At 37.7% G+C, this 22,986-nt stretch overlaps 1 protein-coding gene across 1 annotated transcript in view; it reads right to left on the bottom strand.

The window, feature by feature from the left end:
• Positions 1–2,789: 2,789 nt before the first annotated feature.
• Positions 2,790–22,986, bottom strand: part of LOC144365087 (antigen WC1.1-like) — a 51,644-nt gene continuing 31,447 nt past the window's right edge. Inside the window, exons 7-15 of the mRNA XM_078015889.1 lie at positions 22,016–22,330; positions 16,723–16,764; positions 16,319–16,633; positions 16,070–16,102; positions 15,567–15,704; positions 15,075–15,170; positions 13,391–13,537; positions 7,737–7,851; positions 2,790–2,988 (exon numbers count right to left, since the gene is read on the bottom strand). Coding sequence (XP_077872015.1) covers positions 2,790–2,988; positions 7,737–7,851; positions 13,391–13,537; positions 15,075–15,170; positions 15,567–15,704; positions 16,070–16,102; positions 16,319–16,633; positions 16,723–16,764; positions 22,016–22,330 — 1,400 coding nt within the window. The remainder of the gene's footprint in view (positions 2,989–7,736; positions 7,852–13,390; positions 13,538–15,074; positions 15,171–15,566; positions 15,705–16,069; positions 16,103–16,318; positions 16,634–16,722; positions 16,765–22,015; positions 22,331–22,986) is intronic.

Here is a 22,986-nt window from a genome sequence, read left to right as displayed (position 1 = left end):
TTATGGCATTTATTAACACTTGACATTTGTTTATTATTAGTCCCTCTCAGAACCCCTAGCATTTAAGCCCCAGGAGAGTTTGCCAACTTTGTTCAGTATAATATTTTTGGTTGATAGTTGTTAAATGAAGAAATAATTCCAATCGTTTAGCATAAAGGGAATTGTTTTCAAAATTATGATTTATTCACTTAAAACAATAGAATGAAACTATTAGGGATACTTTAAGAATAACAACATGGAGAAGTACAAACACTGAAATGATAAGTTTAAAAAAGAGAAATAAATTCTTATGTATACACAGGCATGCAACACATGATGTTTTGATCAATGTTGGATGGCATCATATATGATGTCGATCCCACAATGGAAATGAAAATCTCCTATTGCCAAGTGACATTATAGCTACACCACAGTGCAGCACATTACTCATGTCTGTGCTGGTAATGGAGGAAACAAACCTAGTGTCCTGACAGTTTTATAAAATAATAGCACATTAAATTATGTCTAGTACATAGTGCTTGATAATGATAGTAAAGGACCCTCTACTTGTTGTGTATTTACTCTACTTCACCATTATTTTAGAATGTATTCCTTATTGAAACATCTACTGCATATGTATTATGCCTATTAAAATTCAAAAGCTTAAGAAAACAAACTACAAAACAAGTGTCTTCCAAACTAAAATTATTAGTAATTTTCCAGGATTATATTTCTGTGATTCTAATAGCATTATGACCATTACCTTTAAGAAAAAATAATTAAAGGTGTCCAAAGACTTGGCTTTCCAAACCATAATACCCTGATTAATAGATTGGACATTGATAACCTAAAATAATAATAACAACAATCTGAAAACAAGACAAATTTAACTGATGGTTTATGTATTCCATCTGATTTTCAAAACTATTATACAAACTGGATTTGCTTTGCTTATAATAACTTTGCTTTGTGCTTGCCTTGTAAAATATCAGTACCATTACCTTTTAGTGTTTTGCAGAAGTACTAGTGCTAACAAAACAACCTGGGTTAATTTGAGATAATACACCCTCACCTACAGGATAAATAGAATATAATGCTGATCCTCAGTACTAATACCGACCCCAATTAATGAAAAGGGGTAACTGTAAAATTTATAGGCATTAAAGCTAAAACTATTACTTCCATTTCAAGAGTGGTAAAAGTGACCTCAATGTTTTAAACCAAATCTTGGAGACCAAAGCCATGAAAGTATAAGGAGTAAGGAAAGAGCTGCCAATGCCAATATTTAGGCCCTTGCATTCTAAAGTCATCCAGGATCCAGGGAATGACAGAACCCTTCTAAAGGCTTGCAAATCTACTGAGTCATCCAATGTCCTGCTCAGGGCGATCATGAGGATCCTGCACATCAGGAAGTCAATCAGTATATATTAGGCAAAGAGGAGGATTATTGAAGAGAGAAATATGCCTGATACTTCCAAGGGAAGCCAGGTGTGGTCAGCAAGATCCTGACCCTTCCTGGCAGACATTACAACTAGTAGAGAAGACAAAGAAGTCAAAAGGCTTTTCACAAGTTCTAAGAGGGACCTTAGAGGAAAGAAGGTCCTTTAAGAATATCTTCTTTTAATATAACATGAAATGCACAGTTGTGTCAGCCTTACCAAAAAGAAGAATAGAGGCTATAGAGAAAGAGGTCTGATGCATGAGTGTTGGATAATAACTATCAAAGGAGACTCTGCTAAAATCATGTTTTCCTTGAATTAATATAAGTCTGATTATGATTTTTTTAAAAATCCACGTCCTGAGATGTTTACAGGCAAATAAAAACTAAAGTTTGCTTGCTAAACTTTTGGTTATAGCCATTATTGGGAACTCTGGTAAATCTATGTCTGTTCCTATTGCTCAACCCTCGCCCTCTGAATCTTCTAATAAAGTCTGCATCTTCCAGATTGCAACAATTATATGTTAAGAAGATGGTAACACGGGCTGGGGATGTGGCTCAAGCGGTAGCGTGCTCGCCTGGCACGCGTGCGGCCCGGGTTCGATCCTCAGCACCACATACCAACAAAGATGTTGTGTCCGCCGAGAACTAAAAAATAAATATTAAAAATTCTCTCTCTCTCTCCTCTCTCACTCTCTCTCTTAAAAAAAAAGAAGATGGTAACACAACAATTCCAGCCCATCCCCACAACTGAGACCAGTTTTTCTTTGTCAGTTCATGGAGAGGCCACAAAGGAGGAACTGAACACCACCAAGAACAAGGTGAGGAGCTCATGGTGGGTCCTCCCCCACAGCTCCAGGTTGAGATAAATGCACACCAACTGGCCCGTTGACTGTTGACTGTACCTACTGAGAAACCTGACCTAGATACACCAGATAAAAAAGGACTGGAGAGTACAGAGGGCCATTCCAGAGACATGTATAAACACAGATTTGCAGGTGTGTGGCCTGTGGAGGAGGATGTTGTCAATGTACTGGGCTGGACTTCACTTCCCACCCCGGGTAGTGAGGAGTGGCCTGGGAGGTCTGCTTCTGCAGACCCTCAGAGGTAGCACCTTGGTGATAGCCAGGTATTAGTTGGCATCATATTTTCTTTCTGGAGTCACTTTAAGTGTGGAGGTTTGGAAAGACCCAAGGATGATGAACCACCTCTTTTTTTGTAGGAGAGAAATTCCAAAGGAAGTACAATGAAGTAGAATATTCTCTGTGTACTTCAAGTTCATGCAATTCTGGGGAACCAGTTACACCAATTTTGTAAATGTCTATAAAGATATAGACTCTTCTCAGCAGCAAGTACCCACTGTCATTGTGAATCACACAGTGATTCGGACCGAGGCTATGTGGAAGAGGAGGACTTGTTTCAGCTCTCTGGACTGTGGCTTCAGTCCCAAGACATAATTCTTGGTTGGACGAGAAACCCAGAACAGCAAAGGTCTATCTGAGGCAGTGCCACGTGCTGACTTGCCATCTGAATTTACTGTTGAAGCAAGGAGGGTACTGGCAGCCAATGTCCTGGCAAATTTAAATGAATTTGTAGAAAAGGAGCAAGTGAAAAGGAAGGTAGAAATGTGGCAGAAAGAACTAAATTTCCAAAATGGAGTATGGGAAAGAACATGTGGGTGGTAGAGATCCTTTCATCCTGACTGCTTTGTTGTGGTCTTTGGTGGAGCAACTAAAGGAGCCTGTAATCACCAAAAAGGTTGTGGACATGTTGGTTGACAGACACGCAGGTGCCACTGAAACCCTGTTCTTTTTAGAGAAGGGACAGCACCAGATGATCCTTTGAGTGTTGCAGTGCATAGTGAACCTATAGACAATTCCCATGGAGGTGGAGGAAGCTTGCCTTGGCCACACTGTTAAGGTTTTCACTAAGGTTAATTTTGATTCTGAAAATGAACCAATAGTTTATAATACCCTGAAGAAAAGATTTAAGCACATTTTAGGTGGGGAAAAAATGGCAAAAGACAGCCCCAAGCCAGGCCTCTTGTGAAGGTGAATTTCTCCTCATGATGAATATGTCAGGCCTAAATATCAAGACAATATTTCTGTTAAAAAAAGATAACATTTCTGTTCATCTGTGAATAAGCTGAAGTTTGTGGAGCTACTTTTTCTCATAGCACTTTATTTTTAATGCTATTGTCTTGTGCTGAGAATTATCATTCTTGTTTGGGGGAAATTATTTGTTTAAAATATCTTTGAGATACATCTTAGTCTTGAAAAATTGCCATAAAGTTGGTGCCACTTTCTTTTATTTATTCAACTGAATTAACATTGTTGTATTGACATTTTAAGTATGTGTGTTTGCCCTAATTGTTTTTGACATTCTGAAAAAAAGTAATCTCAAAACAATTATTTTCTTGATAGAACTTTTCCTAGAGATTTTGTCAAGTAGATAATTTTAGTAGTAAAATCTTACTGTGTATGTATCCCACTAGAAAGTCACAAAGGGTCTTACACTGTTTTATATTTGTTACTAAAAAGGTTATTGATACATTTTTAAAGGACTTCTAAAAATGTTGTTTGAAATTTCTTGATCTGTTTTTGTAAATGTGTCAGAATTTCAAAGTATATTATTTTTCAAAGACATTTTGTTTTACTTTAGTGGATAGGCTGTAAAGTGACTGGAATTTTCATTTTTTGAGGGTACCAGGGATTGAAACCAAGGTCTGAGCCACATCCCAGCCATTATTTTATATTTTATTTAGAGGCAGGGTCTCACTGAGTTGCTTAGCCCCTCGCTTTTGCTAAGCAACTTAGCAAAAGTTCCTCCTGCTGGAGAGTTTTGAGCTGCTGGGATTACAGGCATGCACCACTGCTCTGGTTATAACTGGGGTTTTTTACTTGTAGAAAGTGGGCTTGCTCTTTGTCAGGCTTCCAGATGACCTTCCCAGCCTTGGCTGTCAGGCCTATTCCCACTCTGCTAAGTTGCTGCTGAGCCAAATCACATCTTACAAGAGAAGGGGGATCAGAAGTGGGCAGTGTGTGGGCTGGGGATGTGGCTCAAGCAGTAGCACGCTCGCCTGGCATGCGTGCGGCCTGGGTTCGATCCTGAGTACCACATACAAACAAAGATGTTGTGTCTGCCAATAACTAAAAAATAAATATTAAAAATTAAAAATTCTCTCTCTCTGTCTTAAAAAAAAGAAAGAAGTGGGCAGTGTGGGAAATTGTAAGGAATAGGACTTGCCTGTGTCCCTCCAGGGATACAGTCATGCCAGCCCTGTTGTCCCCAGATGCCACAGCCATTCTGTAAAGGTGACACAGCCAGAATCAGACAGGACTGGGCCAGCCTGCTTGTACTAATACACCATCCACACAGACAATGGCCTGGAATGGGCCCTATACTCCCCAGTCTTCAGTTCCATAGGCCCACTTGTCTCAGGCCTCTGTCTTTGGCTGCTTTTTTGCTATGAGAATTATAATTTTTTAGTTGAATTGGCCCCAAGGTTGCATTCACCATAACTGGCTTCAGATAATGGTGATGTGACTGCCTAAACTTGTTTCTTGCAGGTCAAACTATCACTTAGCACTTGAAGCCGCAACTTTATTGAAATTAAATTAGTATGTAGGAGTAGCAAAGGCCAAGCCACATCAAGGACACAAGCTTCTTCAGTAAAATTGATATTAATAAGGCCAATTTCAAACTAACAAAGGTATTACTTAGTTTTCAAGATGGGATTTCTGGGGAAGCAAGACTAATTTAAAATTAATGAAATTTTTCTAACACCTTCATTTCTGAATTATGGGTCTAGAAAATATATTGTGTTGACTTTACAGAATGGCTGTGGCATCTGGGGAGAGCAGGGCTGGCATGACTATACTTTCTGTGTAGTCCCTGGTGGGACACATCAGAAAATATTTTAGTCATTATGGGTCTTACTTTCTCTAATGGCAAAGGCTAATGTCAGTGTTCTTCCATATTGTTAAAAGTTTCTTAGGAAATCAAATCCAACAGCAATCAACAAACAATCTAGACTACTCCTGAAATGTCTCATTTTTCAAGTGCCCACCCTAGGAAAGAAAGAGAGGAAGCAGTTAAATTTTATCCAGAGGTACATTATATTTGTAACCCCCTCCCCCAAAATGCTTTTCTTTGCTTTCTTCATTCTCAAGTTGGCAAGTGACATCACAGTGCTTTTTATCAGCTCTTTTTCTTTCTTTTTTTTTGACCAAAAACCCCCAGTTACTTGCCTGTGTGTCCAAAATACTTGTTTCAGATTGTAGAATAGTCATGTTTTGACCACAGCACTGCACATCTGAAAATCCAGGTATATTAGGTTGAGAGGAGATATGATCAGTCTATGTACAAGTATTGTGTTTATTTGAATAAAAGTGAAAAGAACAATAACAAAACAAAACAGATTTGCAAAAGTGTCTGATGTGTTTAGGACATAGTTTGTTATTGCTGACAATTGCTATTGCTCTTTCCTAAAATGACTGTAAGTGTCTTTCTAATGAGGTCCAATAATGAAGGTAGACCTCCAAGTGTGGAGACTTCATAGTCTAAAGTAAGGCCTTTGCACTTTCTAATATAGCTGAATGATTCCCAATTCTGAATTATGGAAGTGCATGGGAAGTTATCAAAAAAATAATTGTACATATGGTTCATAAATTTCAGAACTGTTAAAGTAACTTTATGTATATTATGGTAGGAAAATACATTTTATTTTTAAATAAAATATTTAAGTTGTAAAAGTAAAGAAAGCCAGACTCAGGTAGTCAAAGGTCAAATACTTTCTCTCATATGATAAAGATAGAGGGAAATAATGTTCAAAAATGGAGGATCCATGAAAATATATGAGAGTTCAGTGGAGCAGAAGAAGACAATTGAGGGGTACAGTGGAGGCACATAAAATGTGAGGAACTGCAGGATGAAATTGACAAAATTATGCTATGTACATTTATGGATAAACTAGAGTGAATTCAACCTTTATGTGTATCTATAAAGTACTAAACAAAAAACAACAAAATATAAGGGAGAACAGTAGAGTGGAGTCAGGGGAGCGGGGGAAGGGAGGAGAAGAGGGAGAGTGGAAGGACTGGGGATGGGAATAGAGCAAACTATATTAAATGCAAGTGCAAATTTGTCAAAATAAATCACACTTTTATGTATAACTCTAATGCATTAATAAAAGCAGAAGAGGATGGGGCTGTAGCTAAGTGGCAGAGAACTTGCCGAGCATGTGTGAGGCACTGGGTTCGATTTTTAGCACAGTATAAAAAAATAAATAAAATAAAGGCATGCTGTCCATCTACAACTATGAGAATATTAAACAAAATAAAAACAGAAAAAAACTCCTAAAGAAAATAAAGGAATCACAAAACAGAGTAAATCAAACCTTGATTTAAAATTATTCAGTTAGAATACAAATGTGGAAACATTCATTTGTTTGCATGCAAATAACTGAATATTGCTATAGATAATAATGAGTCTGTAGAATAGAGAATTGCAGAGTTTGGCTCACTTACTCAGTCCTTTACAACTCAAATAAATATATGAGAATGGTCTGGGATGGGAATAATTCACAGTAAATACATCCACTTAGAAATCTTTTGTAATTCTGGAGGTTGGAATCATTGGCTGTTTAAAGAAAGAGAGCCAGAGAAAGGAGAGCAATGAAAAATGATAAAAACAATAGAATTTAATGAGTAAAAGTGCAATTTTATGGAGAAACATGAGATTCAGAGAATTGTGGAATAATAAGAAAGGAGAAGAGGCTGTTAGAGTAAAAGACTATTAGGCAGTAGTGGAATTTAGTTACTGATATTATATAAAATATCAGGCAAAATTAGAAACATAGCCATTTTCCATCCACATGATCCACCCCAATCACTAAATATAGGTTTTAGTCAAGCATGAATGGATATTTTTGAATATTAAGGTTGTTTCTAAGTTAATTTTTGTAAGACTAAGTTCTTATTTCAGCTCTGCATTTCAGTTTTATGCTGTTCAAGAGAAGAATAGACATCTGTCCATCTCAAAGAAGCAAGTGTGTAGTGTGTGGGTGATCCTATATGGGATCCTTTCAGTTTGAACACTAAATTTTCAGAGGTTGCTGGGGGTAAATGCATTCACATTAAGACAATGGCACTGGTATTTGAGGCTCAGATTATTTATTTTTAATAAGGGATACAGATAGAAACTTTCCAGTAATGAAGAAGACAGAACTCTCTTTTATCAGTAAATAATGTCATAAGGAGCTCTCTACAGACTTAATTGCTCCCAAAACAACAACAACAAACAAAACCAAAAGCACTACATGGTGTTAGGCTCAACATCATCATATCCAGGGTACTCTTGTCTCAGGACCAATAAGGATGTTGTGTCTTCCATGTTAGAATTGTCAGCTTCTTTGAGGGTCTGAAGAGAGATACCTGAAATAGTAAGAGGATCCTGGTTTTAGTGGTGACAAAAATGACAGTCCAGAGTCCTCTTGAAGAATGAAAAGACTAGTAGAGTGGCTACAAAATATCTATGGGTAACCAGATTTTTTCTGGAAGGAGTGATAGAGCTATACCTTATTGACTATGTCCTGTGCAAATGTCTTGATTTCAACAATGAGAAGGAGGGTGGGTTAAAAATGGTGAGGAGCGGCAAAGAGATGCAAGTTCTCTCTTCCACACCAGGCTGGTCTGATTCCTTAAGCACTCCAGACAGAAGATGACCTCCCTCAATTCCTCTGTACCTCAATAACAGACTACTCTTGACTTCAGTGTATTCATGACAACAATTTGAGTCCTTTGGAAGATGCGAAAGGATGGCAGCTCAACTGAATTCAACAGTTTCCTTTGTCCATGGCCCACATGACCATGTACAAGTGGAAAGCCCACTTCTAAAATACGACATCATATGTTATTTCAAACAATAAGAGAATTATTCTTTCTCGCATGTAAATTTCAATATATCTATTTAAGGCTATTGTACATTATATGATTAAAGTGTGAAGTGTTAATAAAAATAATGAGTTGCAAGCTTCCTTAAAAATAAATTTTTACATATGCAAGGTTGGCTCAGCATATGCAAATCAATAAATGTAATCCATCACATAAATAGAATTTAGAACAAAAATTACATAATTAACCGAATAGAGGCAGAAAAATTTTCATCAACAAAATTAAGCAATCTCTGAAGACACTAGGGATAGAAGAAAATTATCTCAGTCTTATCAAGGCTATCCATGACAAATCATGCATCACATCATAACGAATGGTGAGGAAATAAAAGCATTTCCTTTAAAATAAATCTAGAGTAGGATAAGTATTCTTACCCCCACCTCTCCTATTCTATATAATTTTATAATATTAGCTATATCAGTTAGAAATTAAAAGGATACGAGAAAAAGAAGTTGTCAAATTATCTCCATTTGGAGATGATATGATTCTATGCATAGAATCTTCACCAGAAGAGTTTTAGAGCTGATAAATAAATAGAGTAAAGTAGCAGGATCAACAAACAAAATTAATAGTTTTGCTATATGACAGTAGTAAACTCAACAAAGGAAGAAAAGTATTCCATTGAAAGTAACCTAAAACAAAACAAAAACATGAAAATAAACCTCGGGGAGAAGTTGAAAGACCTCTAAAATAAAAATATAGATCACTAAAGAAAGAATTTGAAGAAGACTATAGAAGATGGAAAGGCATCTGTTGTTCTTCAATAAGCAGATTTAATATTGATAAAATGATTATACAACTGAAAGAAATCTATAATTTTAATCAGTCCCAATCAAAATATCAATGACTTTCTTTACAGAATTAGAAAAATGAGTCCTAAAATTCATGTGGAAGAATAAAAGATCCAGAGTATCCAAAACAATACTGAGCAAGAAGAACAAAGCTGAGGCATCACAATTCCCAAGCTCAAATCATGCTGTGGATATGTGCTAACAAAAAGAGAATGGCATTTTTATAAAAAACAACATGAAAGTCAATGGAATAGAAGACAAAGAGATAAACCCACACAGGTATAGTCATCTGATGCGTGACAAAATCAGTAAAAACACACATTGGATAAAAGATGGATGTTATGGTTTGGATGTGGTACCTCCTCCAAAAGCTCATTGTGAGGCAGTGCAAGAGGAAAAACAATTGGATGTAAAAGCCTCAATGCAATCATTGCATTATTCCCCTTATGGGGATTAACTGCCTGGTAACTGAAGGCCAGTAGGGTGTGGCTTGAGGGGGTGGTTCCACAAAGGCATGGCCTTGGGGTATATATTGTGTATCTGGCAAGTGGAGTCTCTTTTCTTCCTGATCATCTGCAGGCTGCTTCCCTCTGTCACACTCTTCCACCAAGATGTCCAGCCACACCTCCAGCCTCAAAGAATGGAGCCTGCTGTGTATATATAGAGACCTCTGAAACAGTGAGCCCCGGAATAAACCTTTTCACCTCTACAATTGTGCTGGTTGGGTTTTTTTTTTAGCCACAGAAGTGAAAAAGCTGACTAAATGGACTTTTTAACAAATGGCACTGGGAAAACAGGATATCCATATGTACAAGAATGAAAGGGGCTCCCTATATCTTACCCTGCATAAACAGCAACTAAAATGGATCAGAGGCCTAGTAATTAGACAAGAATTAGACAAGTAATTAGACAAGAATCTTTACAATTGCTAGAAGAAAACATAGGGCCAACTCTCCAAAATACAGGCACAAACAGTAATAAAACTCCCAAAGCTCAAGAAATAAAACCAAGAACCAATTGGGGCAGCTTCAAATTTAATAATTTCAAACAGCAAATGAAACAAGATGATAAAAAGAGAGCCGAAGGAATGGGAGAAATTTCTTCCATTTATTCTTCTGACAGAGGATTCATTTCTATCGTATATAAACATCAAAATAACCCAAATAATCCAGTCAATGGGCAAGTGAGCTAAACAGATATTTCTCAGAAGATGACATGAAATGGCCAAGAAATACATGAAAAACTGTTCAACATTCTTAACAATAAAGGAAATGAAGTAAAAACTACACTGAGGTTTATTCTTACCCCAGTTAGAATGTCAAGATTCAAGATAAATAATAATTATTTTTGGTTATTGTGAATGAAATAGTTTTTCTGATTTTTTTCTCAGCATATTCATTATTGGGATATTGATAAGGCATTGATTTTTGAATGCTGATTTTGTATCCTACTTTCCTGAATTTATTAATCAATATTAGATTTCTTTTGATGGAGATATTAAGTTTAATATATAAAAGATCCTTTCTTCAGAAAACAGTTAATTTATCCTCTGTTCATATTTATATCTCTTTAATTTCTTCTCTTGTCTGATTGCTCTTACTTTAGTTTCAATAACTATATTGACTAGGAGTGGTGAGAGTGAATATCCTTTTCTTGTTTCTGATTTCAGAGGAAATATTTTCAGTTTTTCTTCATTCAATAGGAAGTTGGCTTTGCATTTGTTATGCATAGTCTTTATAATGTTGAGGTAAATTCTTTCCATCCTTAATTTCTTCAGTAGTTTTAATATGAATGGGTGCTAAAACTTATCAAAATTTTTTCAGCATCTATCAAATTGATCATGTGATTCTTATCCTTAGATGTAATTTTTTTGGTGAATTAAATTTATTGATTTGCATATGTTGAACTCCCCTTGCATCCAACGTACACGAAACCCACTTGATCATGGTATACTACCTTGTTATTGTGTCTTTGAATGTGCTTTAGAAATATTTTAATAAAAATTTTCAGTCTATGCTTTTCAGGGATATTGGTCTGTAGTTTTCCTTCCTCAATGCGTCTTTGTCTTGTTTTGGTAAAACAGTAATACTGGCTTTATAGAATAAACTTGGAAGTATTTCCTCTTTTTCTATTTCATGGAGTAATTTGAGAATGATGGGTATATTTCTTTCTTAAATATTTGGCAGAACTTCTTTTTTTGTTGGAAGGCTTCTAATTGCTACTTCAGTATCATTTTTTGATATTGATCTGTTTAAGTTTTCTATATTTTGTTGGTTTTATTTCTACCTAGAAATTGGTTAGTATCTTCTAGATTTTATAGTTTTAGTATAAATTTTCAAAATAATTCCTAATGAGCTTCTTGACTTTTGAAATGTTTGTGATGATATCTCTTTTTCTCATCTCTCTATTTTTTTTTTAATTTGGGTCTTCCCTCTCTTTTGGTTAGTTTGGCTAATGAGAGAGCTGTAGTAACAAAAACAGCATAGAGCTGGCATCAAAATAGACATGAAGACCAATGCAATAGAATAGAAACACAGAACAAGCCAAAACAGATATTTTCATCTGATACTTTTTTTTCTTTTTTAAAATGGTGCTTGGAAAACTGGATATTTGTATATAAAAGAATGAGACTAGTCCCCTATCTTTCAACCTGCACAAAGGTCAACTAAAATGAACCAAAGACCTAGGAATTAGACCAGAAACTTTGTGATTGACAGAAAAAATAGGCTCTCTATTCCTATATATGGACACAGGCACCTTATCAAGACCTCTGAGGCTCAAGAAATAGTTTAAAACTAAGAATCAACAAGTGGGATGGTATCAAATTAAAATACTTATGCACAGGAAAGGAAAAAAGGGAACAATAGGGAGCCTATAAGATGGAAGAAAATCTTTGCCAGCTATTCTTTTGACAGAGGACTAATATGCAGAATATAGAAATAACTCAAAAAAGTTAAAACAATTAATCTAATTAATAAATGGGCAGTAGAGCTAAACAGATATTTCAAAAAAAGTAATACAAATGACCAAGAAATATATGAAAAGCTGCTTAACATCTACACCAATCAAGGGAATGAAGATCAAAACTACATTTTTATAATGGCAATCATCAAGAATATAAATAATAATAAATGATCACGAGGATGTGGGGAAAAGTGTACTCATTAATTTTTGGTGGCACTGCAGATTAGTATAATCATGTTGTAAAACAGCATGAAGATTCCTGAAACCATTTCATTACTATCTCACTCCTTGGTTTTATCCAAAGAACTAAACTAAGCATACTGGAGTGATATTGGCATATCAATGTTAATGGAAGAACAATTTACAACAGCCAAGTCATGGAAACAGCCTGGGTGCCTGTCAACTGATGAATGGATATATAGAATGTGGTGAATATGCACAACAGAGTTACACTCAGCTATAAAAAAGAATTAAATTATGGCATTTGCATGTAAATGGATAGAACTGGAGAACATCGTACTAAGGGAAATATACCAAATTAAGAAATTCAAAAGTTAAATTTCCTGTCTTATATGCAGAACTTGGAGCAAAACAAGGCTTGAATGGGAAAAAGTGGGTGGAACTCTGGAATGAAATTGACTCATGAAAGAAAAAGAGAGACCAGTGGATAGAGTAAGGGGGTTGATGCGGAAGGAGGAAGGATGCGAAAAATGAGGAACTGTGGAATGAAATTGACCAAATTATGTTTATATATATATATATATATATATATATATTGAGGTGAAGTGTGTATATATATATATATATACATATATATATCACTGATTCATTAAAAACTATGTTATATGTATTTATGAATGTCAAAATAAAGGCCACTATGATGAATAATTATAATGCAATAATAAAAACACTAAAATGCTCTCCAAATTACTTCTCACAAGCTTAAAGACCACCATACTTTTTGTTCAAACATAGGTCTTGGTTTGCTGTGTGAAAATTGGAACAAAGCTACAAAGTCTCTGCAGCTCATACAGACATGTCTGGATCCCATGGGCAGTGTGTGCAGACAGAGGACACAATATGTACCTCCTTTCAGAAGAAATAAAATAGCTTCAATAAACAGAAAAAGGGAAGAGATGACAACATCTTGGTTTACAAGTCTACTTAGATTCTTGTAGTAAAGGAAAACTGATAATTGAAATGTCCGAATCCATCTTTACCATGACAATAATGCAAGACTACCGGAGAGATAGCTATCCACTTACCTGTCTGAGAACACCTGGCACCACTTCCCTCTTCTGGGAAAAACCTGTTCTCTTTTATTCCAAAGGAAGAAGGAATTTCAGGAACTGGTAACTCTTGAACATCATCATAACCATTGCTTGTCACAACTGCATGCTGTCCTTGAGGTTCTGAAAACAGGGAATAAGGAGGAAGAGCAAGATATTTCTTAGTCTAGGTGATGTCTTCAGTCTCTTCTAATGCAGAGATTCTAATAGCTGAGAAATACAGGCACCATATTCCAAGGCTATCCCAAAGGCATACATTTGACTCTTTGTATTCTTGGAAAGCATGTAAATCATCTAAATATTTCAATGTATGAAGTTCAATAATATTTTACTAACATGCCATGACAAAATCAATAAAAATTATGTTGTAATTTGAGGCACTCTTTTCAGGCATATGATAGAGGGCTGAAAAAATTATGTACATTTTAGAGACTGAGAAGAACCCAGGCTGTTAATATGGCCTCTGAGGCAATGGAGACACAGTGCTGTCCAATAGAAAAGCCTGGCTTTCTCTCTCCCACAGATAGGCTATTCTACCAATTTCAATCCCAGGAGGCATGGACTTCAATCTCCTTTAGTGCTGTGCTGTTCTTATGATTCAGTCTTGAAAGAGCCTCCTGGACCTGCTTCATCCTTGGAACTCTCCACTTTTACAACTTGGGGAAGGTCCAGAATGTCCTCTTTTCTTAGGTCCTTTGTAGAGAAGAGCTCCCAATGATTGATAAATACAGGTACTAAACATTCCTTGTGTTCCGGGGATTATAAAGTTCATTTTTTTGGTCTTAGTATTCACATAAATCACAAAATGGTTCATACATCCCTGTATTTCAGGGTCAAATCCATATTTCCCAAAGTTCTCTTATGCCATGGAATTTGTAAGATGATCAGTTTCAAATTTTCTTTTTAAGATTATGGCCTTGGATTTTATAATGATATATTTGAGGTATGTCTGTGACCATACAGAAGTAGCTATGGAAACCAATAGATTAGAATCTCATCTTTCCCTTTCTGAGATGACAGAGTGGGTGAAGAGAAAAAGTAGTTGTGAACCTGAAGGAAGAGATCCTTCCCATCCTAATCAACAAAGTTCTTCTCAGATGATAACCTGTTTCTCACCCCCACCATCTAAGGGAAGACTTGTCTCTACTACATAGGGCAGATTCAGGGTCCCCTCATTGTCCCCTAGGTAATAAGGTAGCTGACTTACTGAGCCATTAGAAATGGATCCTAGTTGGGAGAAAACATAATAGACAAACACAGTAGGAGGTCCAATGTCATACTTATAGAGAGAGGGCTTGGAGCTCCTGCCATTGAAGGATGCTGATAATTGTTATAGTGGTCCAGGAATATCTCTAAAAGTTCATGTTTTAAATGGTGTTGGAAAAGGTAGAACCTTTAAGGTGTGGAGACTAGTGGGAGGTATTAAGTTGTTGGGAGCATGCTCTTGAAAAGGATTATAGGATTCCAATCTCTTCCTCTTTTTATTAAAGCAAAATAAATCTTTCTTCTTTATAATTTGATTATTTCAGGTATTTTATTTTAGTAATAGAAAGCTAACAAGTATGCCAAATGAAGTTGGGTTAGTCATGTGGTCTTTGCTTACTGAAGATTCTCACACTGATGGAAAACTCATACAAACAAAGGAGGCTATGGAACACACCTGAGCTGTTCAGCAGGCTCTTCTTCTCAGGATTTATGGGGTAATCTATCTCCTGGTACAGGACCTCATCAACAGCATCTTCAAAAGTGGATAAGGCTATGGAAAGCAGAATGAGTTCAGGCATTGCTCATGGAAGTCGTTGCCTTACCAACAGACAAAATCTTCTCCAATGCACACTCTTGGAGAGACTACTCTGGGCTTCCAGGATCCCTTTCTTTAGTTTTGTAATTCCTTGGGATAGAACTAGATTTATGCCCATCCCTTGATCTTAAACCCAGTCTCCACTAGTACTGTCCACATGGGAAATCATATTTGAGGGCTCCATTTTTTAACCCAGGTCAAAATCATGTCTTTTAAGTCTCCAAGTCCATGGTAGAGAAGGCAGTTTCTTATATAATGAGAATAAGACTAAAATGTGTTCTTTAAAAAGCCCCACAATTGGTCCAATATTATCTGTGCATACTTTCAGCTCACAGCATTCCCTAGCCCCACCTTGACACTGTCGTCTCCATCTGAGCAGTTGAATTCCCAGGATGATGAGGACAAGAAAGAGAAGGGCTCCCAGAATCATGCAGAGGATCCCAGGTAAGGAGAAGATGCCAGGGACAGTGGCTGAGGCTGAACTGGTGCCTGAAGAAGAAAAAGGTCATGAGTCTTTAGAGAGGACCATAAGCTCAGGAGAATTCAGTTATCCTGGTCCTCGCTGCAGTCCTCAGGACCATGAAGTCCCTGACATTATATATCATGAATCTCAGGATATTACCATCCTAGATCCTGCTCTGGGATGTGTCAACTATCTTCTGATTCTGATTTTAAGAGATTTCTATAAAATAAATGTGGATGAGGCTTTGGAGCTCTCTGACTGCTCTAATTTAACACAAGTGATGGCTTCTTCTAACACCTGATCATCAGAACTGTGTAGACTCCATAGTGCAGAACACTGAAAATCTGCTTATCTCCCTCGTTACCTGGTTCAGAGCAAAAGAACCACTTACTTCTCTGGGTGGGGTGAGCTGTTGTCCTTTCACCTGGGGAGAAGAGAAGGAAAATGGAATCATTACACTGTGTTGGTCTGGGAATATCTCTGGGTCCCACCCACCACCGCTGGCACATAGTTTTTTTTCCAGATGCCAGGAGTTTGGGCACAGCCTTCCAGAGCTCAGGGCAGCAGGGCAACCTGGAAGCCCTCTAGATGCAAACACACTCCTTCAACCCTAGGCCCCCCACCTGGTCCTGCTACTCACCAGAGCACCTCACACCAGCGTCCTCCTCATGCTTGCAGTCACTCTGTCCCCAGGGTGCTGCAGCACAGGCCCACAGGGAGGGCTCCCTGCCCCTGCACTGCACCTCATCCAGCCAGATGCTTCCATTTCCAGGGCCAAATGCAGCCTCCCCTGGTGCATCCAGGGCAGAGCCACAGCCCAGCTGCTGACACACCACCTCAGCCTCTGCCAGGCTCCAGGAGTCATCACACACAGTGCCCCAGGCGCCTTCATGCCAAACCTCCACTCGCCCTGAGCACTCGCTGTCTCCTCCCCTGAGTCGGAGCTTCTCTTTGTCTGAAAAGGCAGCAACACCTCCTCTTACTCCCTGGTAGGAGGAAGGGAGCCCTTGGAAGCCATGGGGAAGGTGGGAGGGGATGAGGTACCTGTGCAGGATACAGTGGCTGGACAGCTCTTGGGTCTGTTTCCTGCAGGAGCAAACAGTGGGGTAGCACTGTAATTGGCAGCTGGGTTGATCCTGCCTGAAGACAAGGCTGTCTAAGGTTCTGGTCTCAGTTCAGGTGACAGGTGGAGGTAATAGGCCTCAGAAGTAGTCTAACAGGCTGGGTTACTGAGACATCCCCTGGAGCATATCCCTTTCAGCAGCTGAAATTTTTATCAGTTTACTTGTTTTATCTGTGCCCATTGCATGAACAAACACAAAAATGATCATGCACATGCTTGTGTGTGTACACTTAAACACACACAGACACACATAACGCAGAAAATTCCACTAGAAAAGGACCTCTCCTCATTCTCCCTCTGTTCCTGCAAACAGGATAATGCCTGGTGTGTTGAATGTATTCATTAGAAGTATGTATGGGGGTGACTTTCTATGAATGCTATGAACAGTGGCTTGATAAATATTTGCTGATTAAATGAATATATGAGTAAAAATCTGCTGAAAAATATTTTTTGAATTCATGCTAATCAGAAAGGTAATAAAAATGTAAGTTAATGACAATGTGTTGTGGTAATAAATATTAGACATTTAAAATATAAGTAGTGAGTAATCCCAAAAGTAATTTGTACTCAAAGCACTCGTATTGTTAATGAACAATTACAATATTGAAAGCATTTATTTAAATTAATTAAAACCATTTTTAAAATAAATTAAAAAATATTTTTTACATAAATAAAACAAGTAGAATTCAAAGAAAAGTTAATAAGTGGACAATAGTTAGCTGGCAAGATAAAAACATTATATAAGCAGGTAGTACGCTGAGGAAAATTAACTGATGAAAGGACATAAAGGTAACATCTAGTCAAGCAAAACAAAACAAAAGAATAAATATAAATGCAAAATAACACAGAGAAAACATACATGGCATTTGTTCTAAAACACCATTAGGGGTACACATTATCCCCATTATTCTGTCAACCTCCTATGCTATGCTGAAAACATTTCTAGAAATGAAGGCAGGACCTCTCTTTGGTGGCTGTTCACTTTCAGGATTGGATGTTTCATTATTTCTCAATATTTGGAGTCTATTGCAAGAAAAAACATCATCAGTACCTAATTTTATAATTTATTATCACTTCAGCCTCTACAGGTAAAGGAAAAAAATAAGGTGAGGAAAAGGAAAAGAGTAAGTCTTTTGAAAAACCATTATTTATCGTCACATTCTCCTTGGTTTTCAGGCTGTTCCTAGCAGAGATTTGTGGCTGTGTTCCCTTTTTGATTTTTGAGCTACACTGTGTTCTTTGAGTTTAGATTAACGGTTGAGTTATAAAAAAATTCTTAGTGTTTTCCATCAAGATACAATATATTAATTGAAAACAATTGCTCCTACAAAGTAATATGACAACATCTGTTCAAAAAGTAGATATCCTGTGATCTTACAACCATTGGCAGTCATCTTGTAGTAATAAACCTAAGAGTTTGGTCTTACTTGTGCAAGGTTATTTGTTACAATTTTGTTTATAGATGGGAAAAATATAAAACTATTATGAATAAATAGGAAAATGATTATGCAAACGCTAATACTAATCTCTTAAAAATGTGACATTATGAAGCTTTTTTTTTTTACAAAATAGTGAGCTCTACTTGAGGAATATCCATAATATATTGTTATGAAAGCCAACATAAAAATAGTAAGCATAATATAATACCAATATTGTAAAACCAAATAAAAAGAAACAATAAGATAAATGCTTTTATCACTATATGAGGTTAGATAGGAATTTATGAAAATGGAGGATTGGGAAAATAATAACTACCAGTCCATTAATCCTGTTTACATTGTGGGAATAAGAATAGACAAGGGGTTATGCAAATGTCACTAATGTATCTTTTATATTTTAATATGTCTTCCTTGATTTCAATGAGTAATTAAGGTTTTGGCAATTCAGTGTAATAGGAAAAATATTGTTTAACTACACCAAAAATAAACTAGAAGGAAGAACATAAATCCCCTAGTGTCAAGCATGTGGCTGATTCTGGGAAAAGAGCAAAAAAGACAGCACAGCTTAAGAGAAGATAGGGTGGCTGTCTCTTCATGCTTCCAGTGCTCATTGCCCAGACAGACAGCATTACTCATTCCCTGGGGGTCCTCACATGGAGAGGTTCTTTAGTGTTATTTAAATTTAGAGTGAACCCAAACCCAACACACAGTAATCTGCACCCATGAGTCACATCCTCAACCCCTGGAGTGGCTCACAGTCTCTTCCCTCTTCCATGGGAAGTCCTTTAAAGTCTGAGAACAACAAGCTGACTACATCCTCCCTGGAATTTCTGCTAATTAGGCTAGTTAAAGACTCCTGAGACATGGTTTACTGTTGTTTCCACTTCTGGGAGCCACAAAGAAATGTGCCAGTGTCACTTCTAAAGGCAGCTCACCTGCCACACAGCAACTCACTAGTCAATTTGGTAATCAAATGAGCATATTTCCAGCATTAAATAGACAATATGTTATAGATGACAAAGACCACTGAAGATTGCTGTAAGAGTTCAAGCAAGAAGTGATCTTTCCTGAACTGAGAGTAGGAAAGAAGGAGTAGAGAGATTTAGGACATGTAGAGACACAGAAACTGCTACTACACTGGAATCGGAGGAAGAGTAAAATGGAGATGTGAATGTAGACTGGGAATAAGTAACTGAGCAACAACAGTGGCATTAACTGGGGTGGAGAATAGAACAGGGAGAAAAAGGTAGAGGCAGGGCTTGAAGGGGTGAAGTAAAACATTCTAATTTGAAAACCAAATTTGAACTGCCCATTATATATTCAAGGGAGGGCCCACTGGTAATGAAATATATGAGTTTGGATTTAAGGTCAGAGATCAGGTATGGAGTTTTGTATTGGGAGCTGTCAGTGGAATGATATCATCATTGAGAGAAGGGATGGAAAAGAGGCAAGGAAGAATACAGAGTCTAAAATTTAGATATTGAATAAAGAAGTTGCATCACTCCAGGAATAATAATTAGTAAGTTAGAGTGACCATAAGGAAAAAACAAAAAAGAATATAGCTGAAAGTTTCTATTGTCCAGGTAAGTTTGAAGCAAGACCATCATTTTTATGATGTAGTTTAAAGAGCAGTGTGAGGGAGATCAGGGAATTTGTAAAATGTCATGTTAGAGAGAGGGTAAGAGTATACATGAGAGAATCACACTACTGTATGAGGACAGTGTGGAGGATCCATCAGAGATTGGGTCACATATTCAAAGAGACTAGCAGGGTAATTTCACATCATAACAAGATACAGTACTTGTCCACGATTCAGCAACCCTTGTCAATCTAGTACAGGCAAGGAAGAATTAGGTAGTTGATAAAACCATTCTTGTCTTTGACTGAGAGAAGAGACCAGGGGAGGTTTTGAGTGGGGAGGTTTATAATGAGGCATCGTGTTTTCTAATCAGGGTAAGAAGAACATGTACAATCATGAGGAGAGTGGAAAACTGAAAAACATTTGGAATATGTGTGAGGATGAAATATCTAGAACAGGAGTGTCAAGAATATGTACCATAGGAGAAGAGGCAACAGTCAAACAAGGGAACAAAGCAATCAAGATCCCAAGCTGGACAGTTAGTGATGGTCAATAGTGTGGCCATACACAGAGCTGGGATGCAAGGGAGTAGAATGCTTCAAAGGGAGAAATTCAGGACTGGAGAAGCCCAGGATGTTATCTCAGTATGTTCAAGGATTCTGGCAGCACCAGGAACAGGAGACAGAGGAGCCTGGTGAGCTGGTACTGCAGGTTTCCTGGATGAGGGAGTGTGACCAGGCTGGAGAGTGACACCAACAGAAGTGGTAGCTGGTGCCACCTCATGGGGCATATTTCAAGTAGCTGAACACAAAGAAAAAGAAAATAAATTGTTGAAAATGACAAAGGAAAGCAGGAATATTTTTATTCTAAGATTTGGCCCAGAAATATCCTTTTGAAAGGGAAGCACAGAGCCTCCAAATGATAAGGACATCATTGTTTTCAGTGGACAGCCAGGTTTTTATCAGAACATGAAATTGAAGGGGACATTACAGGTCTTAAGGAATTGGAAGACGGATCGCCTCCAATTCCAAGAGGCTCCATGGAATGTTTTCTGGGAGAGGGATGAAGTGGGCATATTAGTTTGCAGTAGCATTTGGATAAAGGCTCAAAGGAGGTAGTATCAACCAAGACTGCTGGGACTGTGAGGAGATCAGTTCAAGAGAAAAATAAGGGGAGACCAGGCCCCTCATCTCACAGGAGTTCCCCATGATGTGGCAGAGGAGATTAACAAAGAGCTTTGCAACAAGATTGTTACTGGAGCCATGCCTTGGAGAGGCCTCAAGCTCTTTTTACCCTTCCAAGTAATCAGGCATCACTCTCCCACCCTCTTCCTACTCTGCTCCTGATGGGAATTTATCAGTAACTCTAAGTCACCATGCTTCCCACACCTCAGTATTAACACTGATCAAATGCTCTCAACCTAAATATAATTCCTCTTTTCCTCAAATTACCCATGTCCACAGCACCTTACACTTCATGACAGTCACATTATGGCTGGTGTGTGTAGTCATGCTCTAGGGTAAACTCAATGAGGACAAGGACAGTATTTTATTCTTGTCTCTTCTCCAGCACAGAATTAAGTTTCTACCTACAAGTCACAACAATCTGACCTGAGAGTTTGTCTGACTGATGTTGATGGATTTCAGAGTAAAAGACAATGAGCTCAAAGATAACCCACTAGTACTGGATTCCCCAAGTTTTCCCACACTGTCTTGATGATATTGGGTGGAAGAAGTATTTACTCCTAACCTTAGTTTCCACATCTGGATTAAATGATCACCATGATACCTATGAACAGATTGCTGAGAGGTTTAACCTTCATTACATGTGGGAAAAAATAAACTAACACAATGATAGGACCTAGCAAATAATTTACCCGATTGAGGTCAAGTTCCTCACTCTTCTAAGGAGATACAGGATAATTACTATAGCCTTCACTAACCATTTTCTTACATGGTTTTTTGGAGGATAAGTTCATGCTTCCACATGTTTAGTTTAATATCCATGGCATTTCTCACATAAATGAGGTTTACTTACTTCTGTCATTGAAACAAGATTGTAAGTTGAGGCTTAAATAATCTCTTTTCAAACTTTCACCTTGTAGACTTATTTGAACTCATTACTTTGGTTTGAAAATACGAATTTCTCTGAAAACAACCTCCAGAGTGAGGACACAGGAATAGGGAACAAGTTTACCTGAACACATGATATAAGCTTCCTCCTTTGCAGAGCAAGATCTCTGTTTCCAAGGGTCAGAAGGACACTGCCAGAGAGAGGTGTCCATTTTCCTACACTGGATTCCATCCACCCAACGAGGTCTAGAACCTTCTCTGAGGGGAACAGAAGTGTTGAGAGTCCCAGTGTCCCCACAGCCAAGCTGTCTGCAGATCACGGACAAGGTCACAGCTTCCATGGGGCTGTGGCAGACACTGCCCCAGGTGTTGTTGTAGAAAATCTCTAGCCACCCAGCACACTCCTGGTCCTTGCTCACCAACCTGAGGGCCAGGAACTCTGAAACCAAGAGGAGGAAAACAGGACATAGTGAGTATTTTATCCTTAGTTTTTTTTAATCCCTAGATAGAGAGTACTCATTGTTAACTCTGCTGAATAAATGCCCTCTGAGTAGAAAGACAAAATTTTTATCCTTTTTACCTGTTTTACTTACTTGTATGTCTCTTTCTATTTCTGTGACAATGGCATAGTGGAAAATGAACAGGCAGAACACCGAGATGGGGCTCTTGCAGGGAGAAAAGAAACACTACCTGACCAAACATCTGACAGACCCTGGGAAAGAGGGTATGGACAGTGCATTGACAGAATAGTGAAGTCCCAGATATGTCAGTTCCTGATCCCGAGAGCCTGTAATGAGGGTTACCTTAAGAGGAAAAGGGGATTTGCAGACAAGATCAAGATGAGGATTTTAAATGGTGAGATTATTTTCAATTATTCTGGATTAATCATGTGAGCCAATCTAACCACATCAATATACCTGTATTCTCAAATGCAGATAACAGTTTCTGAGCCCTTGTCAGAGAGAGATGTGAAGTTGAAAAAAAATGGTCAGAGGTGTGCCAGTTGGTCAGTTTGAAGAAGGAAGGGGAATACAGGTAACTTTTAGATGCTGGAAAAGGAAAGGAAGTTAGTCTTCCCAGAGCCTCAGCTGAATG

The sequence above is a fragment of the Ictidomys tridecemlineatus genome, chromosome 6, assembly GCF_052094955.1.
Source record: "Ictidomys tridecemlineatus isolate mIctTri1 chromosome 6, mIctTri1.hap1, whole genome shotgun sequence".
NCBI classification, from domain to species: Eukaryota; Metazoa; Chordata; class Mammalia; order Rodentia; family Sciuridae; genus Ictidomys; species Ictidomys tridecemlineatus.
This window is presented reverse-complemented; position numbering and strand designations above follow the sequence as displayed.